This window comes from Stegostoma tigrinum, chromosome 13 (genome assembly GCF_030684315.1).
Source record: "Stegostoma tigrinum isolate sSteTig4 chromosome 13, sSteTig4.hap1, whole genome shotgun sequence".
Taxonomy (NCBI): domain Eukaryota; kingdom Metazoa; phylum Chordata; class Chondrichthyes; order Orectolobiformes; family Stegostomatidae; genus Stegostoma; species Stegostoma tigrinum.
Window position 1 is genome coordinate 38,236,498 of NC_081366.1, and position 18,837 is coordinate 38,255,334.

Below are 18,837 nucleotides of genomic sequence, written 5' to 3' on the forward strand. Positions count from 1 at the left end.
TACCACTTGCCCAAAATATACCCCAGCACACAGCCTGACCTAACCGCCAACACACCCAAAAAGATGATCCCCGATGTCCCGCAATCCGATGCCCCCGATTTGTCACCTCTCCCGACCTGAAGCCCCACCCAAATTTGACCACTAACATTTCTCCCACCAGCTCCTCACCTGACATTGCGCCTGACATTCCCCTCCTCCTCCTGTCCTAACATCCCCCCAACTTGACCACCAATCTCCATCAGCTCAGACTCAAACCCTGACACCCCGATGTCTATGTTGCCCCGCTCTACTCTGAAAGGTTTTCCTCCACTATGGTAGGAGAAGCATGGCCAGGAGCCTTCCAGCCAGGAAGTCCCCAGCAAAAGGTGCTGTGATCCCACAGTCACTCAACTTTTCTTTGTTTTTGCACAATATGGTGAAAAACGGCATCACTAAAATCCTGTGGGATCCTGCCCTGTTCCCAGCTGACCATGAAAAACTCATGGAGTTTAATATGTTGGGCACAGTCACCATGCCTCAAATAGCCTTGCCACAACCACTGCTTGGACTCATACTGGCAGCGTGTCATCCAGGACCATGCAGAGAATTGACAGAGAACCACATCCCAAAGCAAGTCAACGGGAAATGGTGATTTCATTTGTGATTAAAATAATATTTGCAACAATAACTGATATAATACACTATCCTTACCTGGTTGGTAGTGGGACCTCCGTAAGAGCCCCTAGGATCATTGCCTGCTTTAATCGTACAAAGGCAACAAATGGCTTCTCCAAAAAATCTACTTCACCCACAAGCACATTTGCAGCTTCAGCACCTTCAGGGATCTGCTTCTTGAAAGTATTTTTCAACTAAAATAATAAATTCAGAAATGTGAACGTAACTTTGGTGAAATTATAACGGATTTTAGTTTTCAACTCATAAAATAATAATTGGCAAAAACAGTAAACTTATTTCTCTTTCAAAAATCAGAAAATAATTAAGCTAACACAAGTTCCTACGTTGAGCAGTATCAAAGCAGATACATGTGCCTTGTCTTTTGCAAGCAAGTGATGGAGCCCAGGGCTGAAATCTTCCAAGTCCCTGAATGACATGAACTTCAGTGAAAATGTCGGCAAAATCGAGAGAGATCATCAGTCATGAGATTGTTGACATCAAGAGCAAGATGCCTGTTATCTAAATAGTAGATAACGATTCTAAACAACTGTTGAACTTTGAGACAAGATCTGACTTGCGAACGATGGTAGGTGTATTTACATCCACTTGCATGAATTGACATAATTCAGATTCTTAGTTAATCTCACTTTATTTACACACAGTTTCCCATTTTCCCACCTACCGATGGAAACTGGACAGTGATAATTCCAGACATGAAAGTCTGAGTGGCCACCTGGTTACTCCAGCTCACCACTTACTCTCCTGGCCCTGCAGGTTGCACCCCAATTGCCAACATCTTAGGGCACACTCCATGGGCAGCAACTGCAAGCACTCACCACCACCCGTATCCCCGGGCATTGGCATCAGATAGGAACCAGTCTCCCACAACCTCATGGGATATCTACAAATCGCTTGCAAGATAGTTCTGCACTTCAGTGCTGCATTTTGCCGCACCTTTCATTGGAAGGCTGCTGCCAAGGCACTTTGCACACAGTGATGGTTACACGCTTCAGGTTTGGCCAGGGTGCATCTCGGCACACCTCGCTTGCTTCACAGGATGGGTGGCAGTTTGGGATTATTAAGACACCATTCACAGAGGACTCTTATTCCGATGCTGGCTCATTTGGCATCACCGAGACAGGTCACTGGCCAGATCCAGAATTCTTTCTTCGGAGCAGGTGAGAAGCCAATGACTGGACACTCCACCACCCTCCCTGGCCCTCTCCACCCTAGTCTGGAACAAAAGCAGGAGAGACTGAGGGAGATGAAAGTGGCTGGCATGGCTGTTGATTGGTACAGGTTACAGAAAGATGGCAAGGTCTCCAAAGTGAGTGAGTAGACAATACAGAGGCTAAGCCAGGCTAGTAGTGTGGAGGGATTGGGTGGGTGAGAGTGGGTGAGGGAAGATGTTGCAGGCAATAGTGAAAGTGGCAAACCATAGGTCTTGGTGGGAGGTGGGTATAGTAGCAGAGATAGAGTGAGTGGGGCAGATGAGAGTGAAGAGAGTGGCACTTACCTCACAGAGCAAAGAAGCTCATGAACTTTCTTATGGCATTTCTGGACATTCCTCTGGATCATTGACACTGGACTGACCCAGGTAGTAACTTTAGACTGGGCTGGCAGCGTTGAGGTTCCCTCTGGCAGCCATGAGGGAAGCGGGCAGCCTCCTCTGAACCACCCTCTCCACCAGGATCTCTAGATCCTTATCAACAAAGCCTGTGCCAATTTTTCCTCAATCATCTCCAGGGAAATTCATACAAAGCATGCAGGGTGACTCTGAACTGGCAGCATTTTACAAATGGAGCCAGTACAGGGAATCCGGGGAATTGCCAGGAGGGGTGAGTACTTCTGCCTGTGGCAAAGGGAGAGATACACTAAGCGGCTCTCCATAGGAGTGATTTGGAGGCATGTTTTGGAGAGTAGCATGAGAAATCTTGCTTGAGCTCAGAAAGAAGCCCTCCATGAAACTCACCAAAATTGACCACTGATTTCTAGTAACATTCAGTTCAAAAAGTCTGAAACTTTTTCTGAGCTGTGTCTTAATCAGATCAACATTGTCCCTCTATCATTAGGTTAGGAAGTCAAATTCGATATCAGAGACCTGGGTTCAAAAATCAAGGTAACTCTTCAATACTCTATTAAGGCAACGTGGCATTGTTGGAGATGCTATCTTTCACATTAAAAAATGGATCTTGTTAGAACAATGCAACTTAAGGACAAAATGTTTATATGATGGAATCTGAGGGTAAACAGACTGATTCCTGTAGTGGATACGTCAAGAAAGATAATGAGAAAAATGATGAGGGTTAATCCAAGGGATTCAGAACAATAAGCAGGAATAACCTTCTCGTGCTGCAAGAGTTGTCTGTGGGATTTGTTTCCAGTTTTGGTAGCTGAGGCAAAAAAAAAATCAATATTCATGATTAAATTGGATAGGTGGATGAAGAAAGAGAGGACAAGTAAATTTGCTAACAGATGAGAAAGTGTAATTATGAACCCTTGCTTGTGGGCAGAGCTTTTGGGAGTAAAAGCCAAAGATCTAATTGCGTTTTTTCGACCATATAGCTATTTCTGTTGTAATTTCCATGTATTCCCTCCATACCTTTCTGCGTATTTGTTTGCTGACCATGAGAATTTCATATTATATCAAGGGACCTATGATCTAGCAAGGTAACTATTGAACTCTATAACTATTACTATTGATATGATATTACATTAAAATTACTACACTTTTATTGATTAGTTTGTTGACATGAATAATGTCTTAGAAACTTCAAAATAACCACAGTTTCTGCTGAGAGAGGTTTGAGAAAGCAAACCATGTGAAAAATACCTGTTCCTGGAGAGGTTTCTCTGAGATTTCATTTGTGAACTCTGCAGTTGTGTTCGAATTCAAGGGAGCAGATTTATCTGAACAGAAAGGTAAAATATCTTATCAAAATATAGTTTTAATTAGTTTCTCAAACTTATAAACTTTATCAAAACATAATTGACTGACTTGTGAGACCCTACTAAAATATTCCTGGTAACAGAAATACTAGTGGTGGAAACAAGTTTATCTGCTGGTCAGCATTTAGTAATATATGCAAGTTTTCAGATATTTAGCTTTTATTTTACATTTATTTTTATCTACTGACATAGCTTTCTTTTTACTACGATATAAATCAAACTAGAATAGCTAGACACTCAAACATACAGCAAAAAATCAGTTCTGGACGTTGTCACTGTATTATGAGACATAGAATATTTAAATAGGATAGGAACATATAAATAGGAGTAGGACATTCAGCCCCTCGATCCTTTACCACTATTTAATGAGATCAGGGCTGATCTGTAGCCTAACTCCATATACCTGCCTTTCACCTATATCTTTTCATACCTTTGCTTAACAAAAATGTATTTATCTTGGATTTGAAATTAACAACTGTTCTATCATCAACTGCATTTAAGGAAGCAAATTCCTAATATCTATTGTCCTTTGTGTTGGATTGCATCAAAATCTTCAATGCTACAGCACAAGTGTAACATCAAGACAAAGATCGTGCAACCTACCATTACTGTTGTTCTATCCCACAGGCAGAACATCACCAATCATGGATAAACAACTGTTCTTTTTATTTCTAACATACATGTAAATGTTGTTTATGTATATTCAGCAGAAAACAGCAATTAGAACGCAAATGGCACACTGTGATACATATCCAGAACAATGATATTATATTTCCTCATTAATCTGATATAGTATAATGTATCAATCCAATCTTACTTGGAAAACAATGTGCAACCCTGGTCACCACACAAAATAAATTGAAGGATGAAGAGAAAATCAACAACAAAAAAACCTTCAGTGAGAAAATGATAAGGAAAATGAAGGTTTTAAATGATAGCTTTTAGTGACATAGTTATTGAGAGATATAAAATATTGAGTTTCAAAAATAGGGCAAATTTTATTCATGGTATCATCACAACCAAGCCCAATCCTCTGCACATTTTCAGCTGGATAACGATTTAGAGTGAAATGTTAACCAAACAGTCACCTTTAAAAACCAGAGAACTACCTCAGACTGAAATTACTTTGAAGGAGAGTAATTAACAATTAAACCCAAGATATTTCAAGGCAATATTGTTCAGACAACTCCTGTCTCAATCATTTGAGGCGTAGTAAGCCATAAAACTGAATCCTGTAGTTTCTCATCATTCTACCACATTAGATTCAAGCGTGCACAAATAATTTTTACATGCTCGACAACAATTAGTTATGCTGGTATTACAGAATGACATTATGCCTAAACCCAAAAGTTTATATATTTCCTGTTTACAGTATAGTGTAGGACAAAATACCTTCTCAAATCCAAGTTATAAAACAAGTCAACCTTCTGTTTCGTAACAATAAACTTGGGTATCATGCCAGGTTTGACTGCTGTTATATATAAACATAAACCTATAAATATGTAATTATATCATAAGTTACATAAAAATGTTAGAATCTGCTCTAAGGTGACCCAACTGAGTATATTCCCAACTAGGTCATTTATTGGACAGTGGTAGATATCAGGCTACAGCTGATAAAATCAGCCATCTCTATGGCAGAACCAGCTGAGTTTTTTGTATCCTTCAGCGTTGTGACAGCATGTCAGCCAGAAAGATGTTAAATAGTGCAAATTATGCAACCTCATAAAAAAAGACGAAACTACCCCAGTGTGAAGTAGCACAATGGAATGATGTCAGTTGGAGTACCAAAAACACGGTAGCAATGCATTGTTTCATATCAATAAATTAGCAGTAAACACTAGTCCTACCAAATTATCTCAGTTCAGTTCAGCTACAGAATTCACGTTAATAATTTCCTAATTACCAAATTCTTTTTTAATATTTTATTAGCGAAATGCCAAGTGCTAAGCTCATGACGACAACCCAGCCCACCTCCCCATAACCTCCAATAGGGAGGGAAGTATTTTAAGTCTTCAGGATCACATGAGAAAGATATCAAGAGCTGACAGTGTGTATTAAACCACACGTTAAAATATGTAATTTGCTGTTGGAAAAGAACAAACAAAAAAAAGTCAGCAAAGTGAAATAAAAATAATCTCAACCTTCTGAGTAATTAAAGCTGCCCGAACTGCGTTGGCTGGGAATAACTCGCTTCACTGTCCTTGTGGTACGTGTTAAAAGCTGCAAAGTGTCAAGAAATCTTTAGAGGGAAAGGTCTGCATTTGTGCACCTTGAAGAATTGACTTACTTGCACAGGAAGCACACCTCCACAGATCGAGCATGGTCTGCATTCTGCATTTCTTTATGTGATGTTTGTGATTCCTAAGAAGGACATACATGACCTTTTCCTTGAGCACATTTTTCAGATTGCCAGTTGACATTTCACAGTTGACTATTATCTCTGAAATATTTAAAAGATAAAACTTGGCTCAGAATTTGATGTGAAATAAATGTGCATAACAAGTACAAAAATTGTTTTATTTTCTCCTCCTAACTTGACTCCTGTAGCCTGATATTTATCAAGGTGTGATTCAGCACAGGTTAGCAGTCTGACAACTTATCCATTTAACTTTTCGCCACGTGGAAGCCAAGAAAGTTAGTATTCACAGGTTGGTCAGCATCACATCAGACCCTATTGTTCTCTTATTCCATATTCTCATATGGCCCAAGTGGAATTTAAACCTTTCCCCCAAGGCAAGTTTGGAAAAGGAATGGAGCAGTAATTTACCCAAGGGAAGGCTGACGGGGAGTTGTTGTCTTCCCCAGTCTGCTTCAATTAAGGCCAAGTTAAGATAACTTTTTTTTATTTGACCTATTTTCCTAAACAACCTGTTCAGAGATGTTATTACACACGTCTGGAGCATATAGGATTTGAACCCAAGTCTCCAGCTCCAGAGTTAGGAACACTACCATTGCACCACAAAAGGGGCCCCTCAAAACACATCCTTACTTATACACTTCCCAGCCTAGATACACCATGGATGCTCTGCCAGGGAATTGAACCCCAGTCTCCTGTACGACAGGCAGGGATATTGATGGCCTTCCTGATTCACTGCTAATTGAGAGTTTAAGTATGTAATGGAGGGGGGCACAAATTTAAGATTATTGACCAAAGAAGCAAAAATAGCATGAGAATAAACTTTTTAATGTAACGGGTGGTTAGGATCTGGAATGCACTGCCTGTGTGTATGCTCGAGGCACATTCAATTAAGGCGTTCAGACCAGACTTGAATAATTATCTGAAGAGAAAATGTTCGCTGGGTTACAGGGAAAAGGCAGGGTAATGGAAGAGGTGAGTTGATCTTTCGAAGCACGAGGATGAACACAATTGGCTGAAGAGCCTCCTTCTGTGCTGTCACCATCCTGTTATTCTTAGGCCCTCACATCACATTTTATTCTGATCACATCAAAACCATGAAATTTCACTTTCAATCAAAAATTAAGGAATACTGTTGTTCAATATAACTAACAACCTGATAATGAGTTGGTGGGTTGTGAGAATTTGCTGGCATTGCTGGCTATTAGACAGACATATAGATGGTCTGGTCTATATCATTTTGCAAGCTCAGGGCGCTGAGGCCAATGATAGTATCCTAGCAATTTCCTCAGCTGAATCAGAGTGTCAGCTAAGAATCAAGCCTGAGATATTTTGGCTTGTATATCGTAATGTTTAATAGTTATTCATCAGACAATCATACAAGAAAAGTTTCCACGGCAAAATGAAGAGATAGTAAGAACTGCCAATGCTGGAGTCAGAGATAACACAGTGTGGAGCTAGAGGAATACAGCAGGCCAGGCAGCATCAGAGGAGCAGGAAAGTTGACATTTCAGGTCGGGACCCTTCTTCAGAAATGTGGAGAGGTAAGGGAGCTCAGAAATAAATAGATAGAGGACGGGTGGGATGGGGAGATAGGCGGGATGGTGATAGGTGAGTGGAGATAGAGAGTGGTGAGGGTTGGTCAGTGAGGTGGGGGGGACAGGTAGGTGGGAGAAAAGAGGGACAGGTTGTGTTAGGCCAAGGAGGTGAGGAAGAGTGGGAGGGTTAGACATGGGATGAGGCCGGGGGTGGGGAGATTTTGAAACTGGTGAAATCCACATTTAGGCCATCAGGCTGTAAGCTCCCAAGGTGGAATATTGGGTGTTGCTCCTCCAGTTTGTGGGTTGTGTCTTTGTGCCACTGGAGGAGGCCCAGGATGGACATGTAACCCAGGGAGAGGGAGGGGGAGTTAAAATGGTTGGCGACCAGAAGGTGTTGTTGTTTGTCCTGAACAGAATGCAGATGCTCGACAAAATGGTCTCCGAGCCCCTGCTTGATCTCACCGATGTAGAAGACACCACATCGGGAGCAGCAGATACAGTAGACCAAGTTGATGGATGTGCAGGTGAGCCCATGTCTGATGTGGAAGGTGTGTTTTGCGCCTTGGATGGAGGTGAGGGGGGGAGGTGTAGGGGCAGGTGCAGCACTTCCTGCGTTGCAGGGAAGGCGCAAGGGGTGGCGGGGTTAGTGGGGAGTGTGGAGTGGATGAGGGGATCATGGAGAGGCTATGAAAGCTTTTGTACAACATCTGCACTCTGTTTGCGACAAACGACAACACCTTTAGGCCACAATCCATTTCGACTCCCCCTCCCACTCCATAGGTGACATGTCCATCTTCAGCCTCCTCCAGTATCACAATGACACTACCTGCAAACTGGAGGAGCAGCATCTCATGTTCCACCTCAGGAGCCTACAGCTCGATGCCCTAAATGTGGATTTCACCAGTTTTAAAATCTCCCCACTCCTAGCCTCATCCCATGACCAACCCGGCTTCTCATCCCCCCTTCTTTGACCTGACACAATCCGCCCCTCCCACCACACTGACCAATCCCCACCACTCCCTACCTGCACTCAACTATCACCATCCTACCTACCGTCCCCAGCCTGACCCCATCTCTTCCTATTTACTTCTGAGCTCCCTTGCCCTCCCACCATATCTGAAGAAGGGACCTGACCCAAAACATCAACTTTCCTGCTCCCTGATGCTGCCTGTCCTGCTGTGTTCCTCCTGCTCCACACTGTGTTATCTCATTAAGATAACCTTGCATTTTAAACTTATAAAAGTTAAATTTCATTGAAGTGTTTCCTGCGCTATCTTGATTTGTGTCAATCTAATGTAATCATTAGTTGCTTAACTACTTATTCATAATTACCTAATATTTCTTTAAAATTGTTTGCTTCTAAATCAAACAGAAGTGTTCCCCTTTCAATGCAGGTACGTAGCTCAAATAAACTGTGTAAGGGCAATGTGGTCACATGAGGTTTGCTCCATCTTTCAGCTCTTTCTTCAATTTTTTCTTCAAACTTTATCCACCTAGGAATGAATCACAGAATGGGAATTAGAAAACTGTGCAATTCAAGGACTATATTTTAGCTCAATAAATTATACATAACACACAAATTATAATGAACTGCCACTTATATAGTATCATTATCTTACAGCCATTCTAAGACAATTCAGAAGCGGGAAAATGTGCAATGGGCCAAAGAAAAAGCTATTATGAAGATATCAAAAGCTATGTCAAGGAAATGGGTCTTAAGGAAATGTTTGAAGGAGGGGAGGAAATTAGTTTAAAGAAGGAATGCCAAAGTCTGGCATCAAGTCAACTGAAAGCATGACCACTAATGGTGGATTGAGAAGCATGACCAATTTGTGGGGGATGTTTATTTTTTAAATTTGATCTTGAAACATGGGCATCACTGGCTCATTATTGCCCACCCCTAATTGGCCTGGAAAGGTGGTAATGAATTGTGTTCTTTTATTGCTGCAGCCCCGAGGTGTCAATGCAACCACAGTGCTGTTGCGAAGAATATTCCTATAATTTTGACCCAGTGACAGTAGAAGAATGACGCTATAGTTCTGAAATTGAATGTGTGCAAGAGGGAAACCTGGTTCATGAGACAGAGAATTCCAAATTTTAGCAAAATTTAAATATGACAAATTTTGGATTTGAGGTACAATAGCTTTAGGATGCACTGATAGCCATGAAATTATTTGAACAATGAAACTTGGATGTGACATGACTGTAAGGGAAGTGTTTCAGAAGGAAGTGGGCTAAAATAGGAGCAGAAGTGAATAATTTTACATGCAGTCCTTATAATGTGGAGGATATGGATTGGAAGCTCAGCCTGAGATGGAACAACATAAAGGATATGCTCTTCTGGTTTAGATTGTCACTGACTGAGAAGGGATATGGAGTGGGTGGCAGGGATAAGTATTTAAATTGGGAACAATCGATGATTGCTTGATAGTTCCTAATACTTAGCTGGATGAGGCTAAGGCTCATTCAAAACAGAGAACATGAAATTTCTGGGAAAGGGGGGAGCTGGAGTTATAAAGGGGTGAGTTGGTGGTTGCAAAAGTTAGGGATGAAAAGGTACTAGGCTGGCTCTGTAAGATGTTCGTGCTTCCTAGATAACAAGGTGTAGAGCTGGATGAACACAGCAGGCCAAGCAGCATCTTCGGAGCAGGAAAGCTGACATTTTGGACCTGCTTCCTTGTGCTTTTCCAGGAGATTTGACCTCAGCAATGCAATCTTCCAAGCATCACACAGCCCTGCTAGTGTGTCAGTGTCCTGGTAACTGTGAGGAGGAGTTGTACAGTGGAAGGTCTGAGATACAATACTTTAAGGATATGAAATATGCATGGGCCTGAAAAATAGGAGACTAGACACTGTGTTCATGGTACGGAGATTTCCTATTTCATCAGGATCTCATGGAGACTGATGTCTCAATCCAACAGTAGTGTCACTAATGTAGTGGCAGCCATTCCCCTAGTTATGATGTTGCCATCATCGAGTCTCTGCCAATCTGCACTGGTGAGGCAGCGAATACTGCTGGCTAAACCCATATGATTGGCAGATCAAACTCTCACCTCTGGAACCCATCCCAGCCCTAATTAGGCACCAAATCTGAAGGTGACCTACTAACAGACTCCTTCCTGTTTGGTCCCCAAAGATAAATTTGATGCTTGAAAAATTTCCTAGACCAGTAGATCTGGCCTTAATGCCAGACAAAATGTAGTGGGTCAAGGAAGGTGGTGGTTCAGTAGAGGTATGGGATCCCCATACATGTTGAAGCCAATTTCATATTTAAAGAAGTTGTAAAATGGAGGGCACTTTGATAATCAAGACGAGGCAGCTGTTGTTATCCCCATGGAATTATTACAGCATAGAAGTCAGCCACCATGTCTGCGCTGGTCCTCCAATAGACTGTATGTTGCTCCCCCACCCTCTCCCTAGACCCTAACACCTTCATTATCTAAAGATACTTAGAGAAGTTATAAAATTTAACAGTATAGAACGAATCAATGCTTGCCCAATGTATCTGCACGGCCAAGAAACAAATCACCCAGTCTAATCCCATTTTCCTATGTTTTATTGGGAGGGGGGTGGTTTCAGGTGCATATCCAGTTAGATCCTTTATTCGGTATCCTTAGGAATCAGTATTTGCCTTCAAAGAGAAGCTGTTGTTGGAAATTCTGATCTACGTCCAAAGTTAACAGCAGAATCATGTGGGTTTAGTAAGTGACAGGCATTGCACAACATCAAGATTAAAAAAGACACCTCTAGCAAGCACATGATACCATTTTTAAGAAGTTATGTAGAGTTTTCCATCTTTCTGCCATTCATTTTGAACTCCGAGAATTAAGTCCTATTTGATATGGATCTGGCACATTTCCAGCTCATTTTGAGCCCAATTGGTACCTGGCAAATGGCAGCAGTATGGTTGAACTCCCAAGCCATTGGCTGAATCGTATTTTTTTGGCTAATTGTGAACTGCATTGATGTTTTTAAGAGGGATTCTCGCTCTAAGACATGGTGAGATTTCTCAGCATATCTATTGGAATGGTGAGGCTACCATAAAGGACTCCTTCTTAACTTCTCCATCACCTGAGGTGCAGTGACCCTTGAGTCAAACCACCACCAGCTGTCTCTTTCTCTCTAATAAGAGAGCAGCCCTATGGTGCAGTAGGACTATGGAGATTCTATTTATGGTGATAACCCTGACAATGCCCTAATTAATCTCCCTGTGGAGTTTGGTGAGTACGAGTTCCTTTCATAATAGACAGTGGTCTGTCACGCTTGAACATCTGAGCCAGAGTGACTCTTGTGGGCACTGTGGTAGTGTCTCTAACTCTGAGCCTGGTGACCTGGGTTCAAAACCGACCTGCTCCAGAGCTGTGTATTAACATCTCAGAACAGGTAGATTAGAAATTATCATAAAGCAGACCCAGGGATAGGTTTACAGAACTGCTTAACCCAGACTGGGGCTGGCCTATTTATACCGTGAGTTGTGGCTGTATTTAGGTGTTCAGCAATAAGTAATGTTCCTTTCTAGTCATGCTTCCTGACTGTTTAAAATTACTTATTATTCCCAGTTACATTCTTCTTCTGAACTAATGAATGTCACCATGGATAATAGCAGCAGTATTTCAATTGGCCTCAATGCTCCAAAGTTAGATCTTGTACCAACAGCCAGCTAACTCTCATTGTTAAATCACATACCCAAAGCCTCTTCTGACAGTACCTTCTAAACTTGCAGCCTCTACCACTTAGCAAAGGAGCAGCAGATGTACATGAGCATGCACACCTGCGAATACTCCTTCACGGCACACAAAATCCTAACTAAGAAATATAAATGCTCTTTCATCGGGTTCGCTGTGTTAAAAAAACAAGAACACCCTCTATAACAGTACTGTGGCTTTATCTGCAGCAGATAAACTGTAATCGTTCAAGTTAAGTCTCCACCACATTAACAGCAATTACAGACAGGCAATAAATGCAAGTGAATTAGTGTAGATGTCAAGTACGTTAGCAAAGAATCAACAGATTCAACATGCAGGGCAGTGCAAGGAGAAAATCATTTTTAAAAAAATTAAGATTTAATTGTGACGGTTTTGCCAATTTTACAGCAATTTATGTAGAAATTATAAAGAAACTGAACTTCCCATTTCACGCAAGTGTCTTATCCTGTATACTCCTGAATTCACTAATCCATGCTGCAGTAAGTAATCCTTTAAAGAGCACTAAACAATCCTCCAGTATCTCAAACAACTAGCTCTTCTTCCTGTGGTCACCCTGGACAGAGTGCAGGAAGGCTATTCACAACAAAATATATTTATTAAGCACATCAGTTGACTTTATTCGAAAGGTGAATGTTTGGTAGCTCACATTTGACCTCAAAAAACTTAAGATTATCTCATCAGCAGTTTATTGCTGTACATTCTTATTCAACAACATTTGTGACAGGTATTCCTTTCATTCAACAGGAATTGTATTGTTCTGAATACTGCAAAATAACACAATTAAAATTGTATTAGATTTATAGTAATTTGCTCCTTTCTATTCTGAAAGTGTCATTCATACTGGGTGTGGTTCCATGAAAGACAGTTATTCATTCATACTGCCTGAGCTCAATACTGAGCATTGGAGGCTTCTTTGGGCGCACAGGACATTGTAACTTATCCTGGTCATTTTCTAATTTGAAGTATAATGTGGTCATTTTCTATCAGGACCCAGTGGTTAGTGATTGACAGTAAGAACCCCAGCTATTGCTTTTCTTCTCAGATAAGGGCACAGGGCTTTTGGAACACACCGATGCTGCATTACTGAGGATTTAACTTACAATGAGAATGGTGCTTTAATTAAACGTCTATCATGATGCTTTTTGTATTTAAGTTGTTTCTGAATTATTTACTGTTATAGTTGAAGTTCTAGTCAAGAAAATCAATGCATAATGAAAGGTCCTATAAGTAGTTGTGCCATTAAAGAATACTTCATTAAGCTCACTATTATGTATTTAGGAATAGCAGATTAAATGGATGGGGTTTCAATGAATCAGTGGGCAACAGCCAAAAAGCTGTTTCATTCCTGGTTCAGGGGGAGATAATAGCCAAGCTGTCAGTTGAAACACAACAGTTTGTTTAATACCAGTGAATGAGGGAGAGGAATTATCAATCAGGTGAGAATGGGATCAGTCTGTGAATGTAAATAACCAACAAACACGTGCTCCCAGGAGTCTAGGGAGAAATCATCCAGTGAAGGAAGCCTTGGAGGGTACCTCATCACCATGGAGCCACGCTATGAACAAAATCAGCAGCGCCGAAAATGTTTTGGAAATATCTCCAATGGAATCAGGTATCCACCATTCATAATAATTACACTTTAGTTCTCCATTAAAAAGTTAGAGGTTTAATTTTATCCTAACATCATTTTTTCCCTGAGGAAAATACTGAAATTGAACAGAAATAGCATTAATAATCAAAGCGTTATAGCTTTCTGTGAGACATTTTAATTATAAGATTACCTTATCTCCAAAGATCCTTTGAGTTCAAAATCTATTTATTTCTTATTTAAAGAATGTGGCATGCCCTTAATTTAGTTTAAGCTAATTAAGATGTTATACTCATTCAGATGTGTGGGAGAGTTTTTAAGTATTAGAGCTGATTCAGTCCCTTGGCATTGGTTGAAATACAGATCACAAGCGATGTCCTGAAGGCTCAGCAAATTTAACTTCTGAACTAATGAGCCATTCAGGCCTTCTAGATTCCTGATTCTCTCCCATTTGATGCTAATTACTTAATTTTAGCTGTTACCATGGTACTGTTTCTACAATTGATATACATACTTTTGTGATAGGCAAAGAAAAGTCAGGCAACATGGCAATTTCTCCTCATTGCAAATTGACAGGAGTGAGTTGAGAATAAGACTGAGCTCAGCTGTAAAGCACACAAGTAATGAATTTATTAAGATATCCAGATGGCTCAAACTGTTTTCACAATGTCGATGTGTATTTTCTCTGAAAATAGCTATTTATCACTTTCAATATTTTCAGTTATTTATTTACATAATTTATGAGTTTTTAACAAAATCTTGTTGCATATTTTTCCATTTTTTAAAAATGAACTCCAAACGTATGCAAAATAAATAAATAAACAATCCTTACCTTGCTGTTTCCTTCCATTGCAATTGTTTCTTATTGTCAAAAAAAAGTTCATCTAGTTCAGTGAAGAGTTGTGGGCTTTGGGGTTCATCCTCTTCACCCAACATCAAGCAGACTCTCTTGGTAGCAGGTGATAGATTTGCAGTAAATATGCCTCTATTTACTGCTTGCGAGACGATTAGAGAATTGCGATTCTGTAGTTCTGTTTTGCAGATACAATCATTACAGGCTTCATTTGCCCTATTATGCAGAAGCAGCTCTTTTGTCTCTTCAGGTGTCATTGCTCAAATAACAAAGTTCACACTTGAACTGAAATGACTTGCTCCTGCAACAAGTCCGAATTACAGCTGAAGTCTTGTACCTTAAATGCAGTGCCCTAATAATTCTCAGTGGCTTACAATATTATTGAATACAATTCTGACAACAGTGGAGCTTTACCAGTACATCACAGGAAAAAGCTTGTCCTGTCCAGACTGATGCAGGCTTTGTTACTAAATCATGATATACCACTGCAAAAACAACAGCTTCTCTTCCTGGACCTCTGAATTCTTCAAAACATCTAACAAATATATTCACAAGATATTCACATAATAAACCATGTCCTTTAATATTTATTTTTGTATAGCACATGGATATATTTTCAGAGATAATATTTGTAAAACAATATTTTCTGACAAAGCTGAGACCTTAGAATTTTGGTTGTATTTGTCAAGTTTGTTTAAACTAGCTTCCTTCCCAATTAAGATATAGGTAGATACTGGGTTCTGTAGGTTTCTGTCAGGTCTTTCCTACAAAGTTTATTAACCAAGTGCACAATTACCACTGGCAAAGTACTTGACCACAAGGGAAAGCGAATTAGGGTGCAGCTAACTCTGTCCCACTGTCTGACTCAGAAGTCCCTTAAAATGCATGTTCCAGAAGCACCACCAACCAGTGATTGAAAATGGAAATCTTCTCTTTGTTCTTTGCAAACACATGGTTTTTCCAATTGAGATCGCCACATGCATTTAACTGAACGTGAACTCTTTTAATCTGTATGGTTGAGTTCCAGACTAAGCAATTATGGAAATGGCCTATTACCAGTATAGGTATAAGCATAGTAAGCTCTTTGACACCTTTTTAAAATTTGTGTTGGTAGTCTAGGCTTATTTTGGTCTACACTTAATCTTCATTCTTAGAATTCATGCCTACTGATAATAAGAAACAGAGTCATTCTATAATTTGCACATTTGGGACAGTTAGTTTTATGGTCATTAAAACATGTTATTCCTTCAATACCAAAGTGACATTGGCTAGAGTCCAATAAAAGGATTGCAGAGACTAGGTAACAGAGTTGTCTATGTCTGACAGAAATTTCTACAAACAAGCAGCTATGTTTACACTGTAAAGAGTATAATGTATATAAAAACAAATTTCATCATACACTGTATTATTATGTAAACAACATTGTAACATAGCACATTTTTTACAAAAACTTAAATAAGCGATGTCAGCAAACAAAATAATTTAGTAACTCACCTGATATTCTTTAATGTCACTTCTGATATGATGAATCATATTTGGTTTGTTACCCAGCCATTCTCAAGTACAGAGCTGAAGTAATCATTATTCATGTCTGAGGCTAGAGTACGTTACTAAATTATTTAACACTGCAAGATATCAAATCCAATTTACAATCCGCCAGTATCTGCACTTCAGGGAATGCTGGCAAATCTTTTCTTCTCTCAGACCCATAGTTGGGTATATGAGTGAAGTAATGCCTCATGCCCCTGCTATGGCATCATCAACTTGGAAACCAATCTGAGAATTTCCTGAAAGTTACGTGTCATAATGTACATTTCCTTCTTCTATTAACATGTATGTTCTATAATTTTTAAAAATATTTCGTTATCAAGTGTATTCTCTCTTCTACTGATAGAATAAACTCTTATGGATGCAATTAGACAATATGTTGCACAAACAGCCAATCTTCATAAAAACAACCCAAAGAACAGAGGATGCTGGAAATCAGAAGCAAAAACAGAAATTGCTTGAAAAATTCAGCAGATCTGGACCTGAAACATTAATTTTGCTTTCTCTCCACAGATGCTACCAGACCTGCTGACATTTTCTAGCCAATCTTCATACCTGAGTTTCGGCACTCAGGAGTTGATAATGCCTGTGTAAAATTTGCTGACCGCCAAATTTGTTTTTTTCATTCATAGGATATGGGTGTAGTAATCTGGGCCAGCATTTATTGCCCTTCCCTAATTGCCCCTTACGCATGTTAGGACCACTTCAGAGGTAGTAATGAACCAACTATATAGTTGTGGGTCTGCAATCACATATAGACCAGTCCAAGTAAGGAAATAGATTTCCTTCCCTAAAGGATTTCAGTGAACCTGATAGATTTTTACAACCATCAACAGTGGTTGCGTTGTTAAAATTAGGCTAGCTTTCAATTCCAGATTTTTATTCTGAATTCAGATTTCATCATGGTGTGATTTAGACCCATGTGCATGGAGCATTAGCACTAGCACTAGTCCAATAACATTTGCACTACACCAGTGTATCTCCAATCTGACCATTTCAAGTTCTACAATTATACTTACATATCTTGCTCAAATTTTGAAATTGATCCCTGCACACCAAAATCTACCTATTAATATATATTAGAAAAAGCAAGGGTCTGATACTGGCTTCACAGTAGGGTTAAACTGATCCCTGGAAAACTCCACAACAATCTTGCTCCAGCCCAAAAAATAGCCATTAACCATTACTCTGTTTTCTGTAAATGAAATGAATTCAGTCTATTTATGTCATGTTCAGGTGCTTCAGGCATATCTTTCAAAGATGATCACATAATGATTAAGAATGAACATTTGGTTTGCTTTATCCCTTTACAATAACTGCACCAAGTTTAATTGTAGCACCTTCACTGTTACCCTCTCTGAGATCAGTAAATGTATTATAGGCATGATTGTACAGGAACAATTCTAATTGCATGGCTGAAAAGCAATTCACTAAGTATTTGACCTACCTTTAATTAGCTTTATGACTTTTTTTGATTTGCTTTAATAATTTTACTTTTGAGATATATGTATCATTTTCATTGTTAAAGATTATGCTTAGCCATAATAATGAGAAATCATTTTTAAAATGTATGTTTCTGGTTGTGCAGGGAGCACCAGAGTCACAAAAGTAGGAACCAGTGAAGTACTGTTTACTTAATCAGTGATAATGGGAACTGCAGATGCTGGAGAATCCAAGACAACAAAATGTGAGGCTGGATGAACACAGCAGGCCCAGCAGCATCTCAGGAGCACAAAAGCTGATGTTTCGGGCCTAGACCCTTCATCAGAGAGGGGGATGGGGTGAGGGTTCTGGAATAAATAGGGAGAGAGGGGGAGGCGGACCGAAGATGGAGAGAAAAGAAGATAGGTGGAGAGGAGAGTATAGGTGGGGAGGTAGAGAGGGGATAGGTCAGTCCAGGGAAGATGAACAGGTCAAGGAGGTGGGATGAGGTTAGTAGGTAGGAGATGGAGGTGCGGCTTGGGGTGGGACGAAGGGATGGGTGAGAGGAAGAACAGGTTAGGGAGGCAGAGACAGGTTGAACTGGTTTTGGGATGCAGTGGGTGGAGGGGACGAGCTGGGCTGGTTGTGTGGTGCAGTGGGGGGAGGGGACGAACTGGGCTGGTTTTGGGATGCGTTGGGGGAAGGGGAGATTTTGAAGCTGGGTAAGCCAACATTGATACCATTGGGCTGCAGGGTTCCCAAGTGGAATATGAGTTGCTGTTCCTGCAACCTTCGGGTGGCATCATTGTGGCACTGCAGGAGGCCCATGATGGACATGTTATCTAAAGAATGGGAGGGGGAGTGGAAATGGTTTGCGACTGGGAGGTGCAGTTGTTTATTGCGAACCGAGCGGAGGTGTTCTGCAAAGCGGTCCCCAAGCCTCTGCTTGGTTTCCCCACTGTAGAGGAAGCCACACCGGGTTCAATGAATGCAGTATATCACATTGGCAGATGTGCAGGTGAACCTCTGCTTAATATGGAAAGTCATCTTGGGGCCTGGGATAGGGGTGAGGGAGGAGGTGTGGGGGCAAGTGTAGCATTTCCTGCGGTTGCAGGGGAAGGTGCCCGGTGTGGTGGGGTTGGAGGGCAGTGTGGAGCGAACAAGGGAGTCACGGAGAGAGTGGTCTCTCTGGAAAGCAGACAAGGGTGGGGATGGAA

At 40.6% G+C, this 18,837-nt stretch overlaps 1 protein-coding gene across 1 annotated transcript in view; it reads right to left on the reverse strand.

Moving 5' to 3' along the window:
• The window catches only part of LOC125458382 (electrogenic sodium bicarbonate cotransporter 1-like), a 111,896-nt gene extending 97,056 nt beyond the window's left edge, over positions 1-14,840 (reverse strand). Inside the window, exons 1-5 of the mRNA XM_059650690.1 lie at positions 14,630-14,840; positions 8,836-8,996; positions 5,894-6,046; positions 3,488-3,564; positions 691-848 (exon numbers count right to left, since the gene is read on the reverse strand). Coding sequence (XP_059506673.1) covers positions 691-848; positions 3,488-3,564; positions 5,894-6,046; positions 8,836-8,996; positions 14,630-14,733 — 653 coding nt within the window. The 5' untranslated portion in view covers positions 14,734-14,840. The remainder of the gene's footprint in view (positions 1-690; positions 849-3,487; positions 3,565-5,893; positions 6,047-8,835; positions 8,997-14,629) is intronic.
• Between the last annotated feature and the right edge of the window lie 3,997 nt (positions 14,841-18,837).